The sequence below is a fragment of the Leptonychotes weddellii genome, unplaced genomic scaffold, assembly GCF_054177405.1.
Source record: "Leptonychotes weddellii isolate Sample4059 unplaced genomic scaffold, ASM5417740v2 HiC_scaffold_14125, whole genome shotgun sequence".
In the NCBI taxonomy this organism is placed as follows: Eukaryota; Metazoa; Chordata; class Mammalia; order Carnivora; family Phocidae; genus Leptonychotes; species Leptonychotes weddellii.
The window spans coordinates 1-5,320 of NW_027721632.1; the positions used below are offsets into that span (position 1 = coordinate 1).

At 51.5% G+C, this 5,320-nt stretch overlaps 1 protein-coding gene across 2 annotated transcripts; it reads left to right on the forward strand.

The window, feature by feature from the left end:
* The first annotated feature begins 949 nt into the window (after positions 1–949).
* On the forward strand, positions 950–5,224 carry LOC145718330 (interleukin-4 receptor subunit alpha-like). 2 transcript variants are annotated; one of them, XM_081809824.1, is made up of 4 exons: positions 950–1,066; positions 2,149–2,281; positions 3,245–3,396; positions 4,761–5,224. In XM_081809824.1, exons 1-4 carry the CDS (start codon positions 997–999, stop codon positions 4,979–4,981), a joined length of 576 nt encoding a protein of 191 aa, XP_081665950.1. In that variant the 5' UTR covers positions 950–996; the 3' UTR covers positions 4,982–5,224. The 2 variants fall into 2 exon arrangements, with proteins under 2 accessions (XP_081665950.1, XP_081665949.1); XM_081809823.1 differs by having other exon boundaries at positions 2,149–2,287; positions 4,761–5,222.
* The last annotated feature ends 96 nt before the right edge of the window (positions 5,225–5,320 follow it).

Here is a 5,320-nt window from a genome sequence, read left to right on the forward strand (position 1 = left end):
CTCATGTGCTCTCTCTCATTCTCTCTCAAATAAATAAATAAAATCTTAAAAAAAAAAATGGAAACGGGGCGCCTAGGTGGCTCAGTTGGTTAAGCGACTGCCTTCGGCTCAGGTCATGATCCTGGAGTCCCGGGATCGAGTCCCGCATCGGGCTCCCTGCTCGGCAGGGAGCCTGCTTCTCCCTCTGACCCTCCCCCCTCTCATGTGCTCTCTTTCTCTCATTCTCTCTGTCTCAAATAAATAAATAAAATCTTTAAAAAAAAAAAAAAAAAAGCAGGCTTCTACAGTGCATCCATTTGCTAATATTCGGTTGGCCAGAGCTAGTCACATGGTTGAGCCCATAATCCAAGGACAGGGGCGAACGCCCTCCCCAGAGGGGTCGTGGTGGTGGAGGCATTGAAATGTTACATGGATCCAGGAGGGGTGTGAGGAATTGGGGCCATTGATAGAAGTCTAACACACTCAACACACTCAAACATCATTTTTATTGCATGGATATACCACCATTTATTTAACCAGCTCTATAAGGCTAAACAGATTAACATCTCCAAAGTATATTTCAAGGAATCTTTTAGGGGTTTAATTGGAGTTTTAACACACACACACACAAATCAAGGTTGAGTAGGGAAATAAATTGGTAAGTGTTGGGTTAGATGAAGAAAAATAAATTTCTTTGCTGCAGGACTTAACAGAGCCTCTATATTGCAAATGTGCATTATGAACTTCCAGAAGTCCGAGGGGTTGCTTAAATTTAGTAGGTCATGGGTTTTTTTTCAACAAGTGTCTCTTGGGACAGGCATTCTGTGGATCTCATTCTGGGCTTTCTGCATCTGCGTTGTGTTTCATGATTAAAGAGATAGATGATAGATAGATAGATAGATGATAGATAGATAGATAGATAGATGATAGATAGATAGAGCTCTGGTGAACACAGAGGGCTCATTGTTGGCACTAACCTGGGTTACTTTCTCTCAACAGGTATCTTAGGATCTCCCAATGGGGCAGCTTTGCTCTGGGCTCACATTCCCTATGAGCTACCTGATCCTGGTGTGGGTGACAGGCTCTGGTAAGTCACCAACTCCCACTCATTCCTTCGTTCATTCATTCGATCACTCATTCAACAAATGTTCATTGGCCGTTTAGATGCCAGACTCCTAGGATAATCAGTGAACAAAACAAAGATTCCGGGCCTCGAGGAGCTTACACTATAGTGGGAGGGGACAGCTAATGACACATAGTCCTAATTATAAATAAATTGTAAAGAGTGTTAGAAAGTGATAGAAAAATACAGCACGGATCAGAGTTAGGGAGCACTCGTTTGGGAGGGTGGGGAACCAGATGTGAGTTTTGGACACGAGGTGAGTTTAAGATATCTATTAGAAATCTAAGGCTCTGCCTAACATGGTTAGTCCTTCATCCAGCAAACAAATGCAGACTGACGTCCGCGGTGGCAGGGCTGGTGCTGGGCACCAGAGCAAGAAGGCACCTGCCCGTCTGTGGCTGGGCAGTCTCGAGCCGGGGCGAGGGCTCTCAGATGATTTGGCAAACCCAGTATCCATCCTGCCAGCTTCACACCCCAGCTCTGCCACTGACCGGTCAGAAGAAACACCCCAACCTTTCATCCTGCCCTTGATATTGGCCGAACCCAACCAGCAGCCAGAGGACAAGGGCATCTGGGTGGCAAGACCATGGTTGGGGGGGGTGGTCAGCCTCCTGAGCGCAGAGAAGGGTGGAAGATAGATGGGAGCAGGGAGCAGGCAAATGGATAAGAGCCCCTCCTCTCACTCACACTGCTCTGGGGCAGGTGCCTGATGGTGCAATAGACTAGACGTTTCTTAGATTAGAAACTTCCTTTGATTTGGCCTCATAGGGGCAAGTAGTGGAGTTTCGGGAAGATAAAGGTAGCCCCTGCCACCTGGGGGTATTCTTCGGCTTCAGGAATCTCCCCCATGCCGGCTGGGAAGCTCCAGAGCCCCATCCTGCCCCCAGCTCCACGAAGACTGGCACACAACTGTGCCTGGGACTGTGGTCTCCTTGTTTTGTGATGGACTCCTCGGTCCTGTCTGGCCTGGCTTCTGACTTGTCCCCCTGGTGCATGCCCATGCATGTCTGGCTTTGGCTGCTCAGGGCACTCCTGTGTCTCCTCAGGGAGTGTTAAGGTCCTGCAGGAGCCCAGCTGCTTGTCCGACTATGTCAGCACCTCTGTCTGTCAGTGGGAGATGGACGGTCCCACCAACTGCAGTGCCGAGCTCCGCCTGTCCTACCAGCTGGACTTTATGGGGTCCGAGTAAGCCTGGGGTGGAGCTGGGATTTGGGGGAGGCGATGCCTAGAGGGTTGGGGATAGTGTGTTAGTGGTGGAGTTCACTGTGATGTCTGGTGGACCGTGGGACCCGGGGTACATAGTTCCAGGTGGGCCACTGGGATAACCCATGGCACCTGCGGTATTCTTCCAGGCGGTGCTCAGGACGTGATCGGGTACCCAAGGCATGCAGTTACAAAGGGCCCCCTGGTGTAGGCCACACACCAGAATATAGGGTCCACTGACAGAGGCATTCCAAGGTATACGAAGCTGGATGGGCTGTGCTTTGAAGTGTGGTACCCTAGTCTAGGCCAGGGATCTGCAGACTATGGCCCGAGGCCCACATCCGACCTACCACTTGCCTTTGTAAATAAAGTTTTATTGGCACTCAGCCACGCCCATTCGTTTCTGTATTGTCTGCGGCTGCATTTGGGCTACAGCAGCAGAGTTGAATAGTTGGGGCACACCCAGTATGGCCCTCAAAGCCCCAAATATTTACTATGTGGCCCTTTGCAGAAAACGCTCGCTGACCCCTAGCCTAGCCTGTGAGATGTGGGGCAGCATGCTACCGCCCACTGTCCACTGGGATAAACCGTGCTACCCGGGGGTACCCTGGGACACATACACGCATTGTTACAAATTCTTTAGTGCCTTCGATTCTTCCCTTTCGCTGGCTTTCAAGGGCAAGCCAAGTTCCGGGACCACGACCACGGCCAGAGCCGTCTAAGAGTCCGTGGTGGGCGCGGCAGGTGGCTGTGGTCAGCAGGGAGAGCGGTCCTCGTCTGTTGTCCTCACCACACCCCGGTCCCCAGATCCCGGGGGCAGGGCAGTCAGGAAGCGGGCAGCGTCTGTTGAACATGTGTTCCTTGAGGCATGTTCCGGGGATACCCGTGGGTCACGGTCCGCCTGAACTTGGCAACCTAATGGCATGCCCGTGTCTGCAGAAACCGCACGTGTGTCCCCGAGAACCGAGAAGGCGCGGTGTGCACGTGCAGCATGCCGATAGATGACGTGGTCGCCGCGGACGTCTATCAGCTGGACCTGTGGGCCGGGAAGGAGCAGCTGTGGGGCGGCTCCTTCCGGCCCAGTGCGCATGGTGAGTGGGGCCAGGGGCGGGGGGGGTCCCGAACCCCAGCCGGGCTCTGGGGCAGGGGAGGCAGGCTCCAGTTGGGGGAATGAGGTGCAAGCAGTCTTCTGCAGATTCCCAGACACGATGAGGTTTTTGCCCCTTTCTGGGCCTCAGTCCTCCCATCTCTGAAATGGGACTGGGCTCCATAGTACATCAGGCCCTCTTCAGCTTTTATATTTCAACCACCTAACTTTAAGTGCCCAGACTGGGACTTGAGATGAGGCGTACTTAACAGAAGGCAAGCTGGCTGCGGAGCAAAAACTGAGCTGGGCACTGTCCTTCCACCCTCTTTCGCCTGGTCTGCTGGTGCTTCTTCAGGCGGTCTGGACCGTGGAAGGCTGACATTATTATCCTGGTAGCCAGAGGCCCCACCGCAGTTCACCATGATTCTGCTGTGGCGTAGTGACGGGAGTTTAAAACACCATTTATTGCTGTGTGACCCTGGGCAAGTCACGTTACCTCTCTGAACCTCGTTTTCCAGAAGAGAGTTATCCCCATTTTACAATTGAATATAATATAGAGAAGGCAAGTAAACCTGCCTAAGGTCACATAGCTACTAGGAATCAGACGAAAATTCTCACGGGTATCCACAGAGCTCACGGGCTCAGCAGTTCCTGAAGGGCCTGTTCATGCCGCCCACGGTCAGTGGGTTGTTTAAACAGACCCGTGAACAAACCCATGAATTAAAAGCATTTCTGCATGTGTGCAATGATTTTAGTACATGTTACATACCTATGATCTCCTGGATAGGATTGCTTAAAAGGAGACTAAGTTTTAAAACACATGAATCAAAATAAACGAAAAAAAAAGTGAGTAAGAACATAGTACATAGATGTGGCCAAAAGTGTGAAGGACAAAGGTGAAAAAGAGGCAAATTTGGGGTTACTTTGGCTCACACATTTTGCATTTCACTGTAGAAAGCTGGTTAATAACCATGAGTGCTAAGTAGAGTTTTAGCAACATTATAATCAGTATTATGATTGTCGTTCTCTGCTGAGATTCAGTCCATGTGGGATTCCAGAAATGTGTTACAGAGGTGTGGTTCACTAAAAATCTAAAGATTTATTTATTTATTTGATCGAAAGAGAGGGGAGGAACAGAGGGAGAGAATAGCAAGCAGACTCCCCGCTGAGCATGGAGCCCGACGTGGGGCTCGAGCCCCTGACCCTGAGACCATGACCTGAGCCCAAACCAGGAGTTGGACGCTCAGCCGACTGCGCCCCCGACGCGCCCCCCGGGTTGACTATAACAATCTAAGTGACCCGGGTCGCGCGGGCCGTCCCCCTCCCCGCAAACAGACAAGGGCCTCACCAGGCACCGCTTCTCTACAGTGAAACCCAGGCCCCCCGGGAACCTCACGGTTCACGCCAACGCCTCCCACACGTGGCTGCTGATGTGGACAAACCCGTACCCTAGCGAGAATCACCTGTACTCCGAGCTCACCTACATGGTCAACATCTCCAACGAGAACGACCCCACGGACGTGAGTGTGTGCGCTGGGAGGTTTCTCCATACCTCTTGGGACTCGGGTGGGTGGAGACTCGGGCCCTGAGGCCTGACTGCAAGACCGGGGACCTAGAGCCCGACTTCCACCCTGGCTCTGTGCTGGGTTCAGCCCTTTTTCATGGAGAAAGGAGGCTGCAGGCTCAGAGCCTTCCTCCCCAGAGGACCAGTTCAGCCATCATTTAATGCCGTCACTCGGTCCTCATCGCACTGACTTTTATAGGATGTTAATGACATCTGCTATGGGCTTTGCCATCAGGACAGTGATTGCGGGGTTGCTTTTTATTTTTATTTATTTATTTATTTATTTTAAAGATTTTATTTATTTATTTGAGAGAGAGAATGAGAGGGGGGAGGGTCAGAGAGAGAGGCAGACTCCCCGCTGAGC

Coding starts and splice junctions, on each gene's coding strand:
- LOC145718330 (XM_081809823.1), top strand. CDS start 997: ATGGGGCAGCTTTGCTCTGGGCTCACATTCCCTATGAGCTACCTGATC. Junction 2,288..3,244: donor CTGGACTTTATGGGGTCCGA/GTAAGCCTGGGG, acceptor CCGTGTCTGCAG/AAACCGCACGTGTGTCCCCG. Junction 3,397..4,760: donor CTTCCGGCCCAGTGCGCATG/GTGAGTGGGGCC, acceptor GCTTCTCTACAG/TGAAACCCAGGCCCCCCGGG.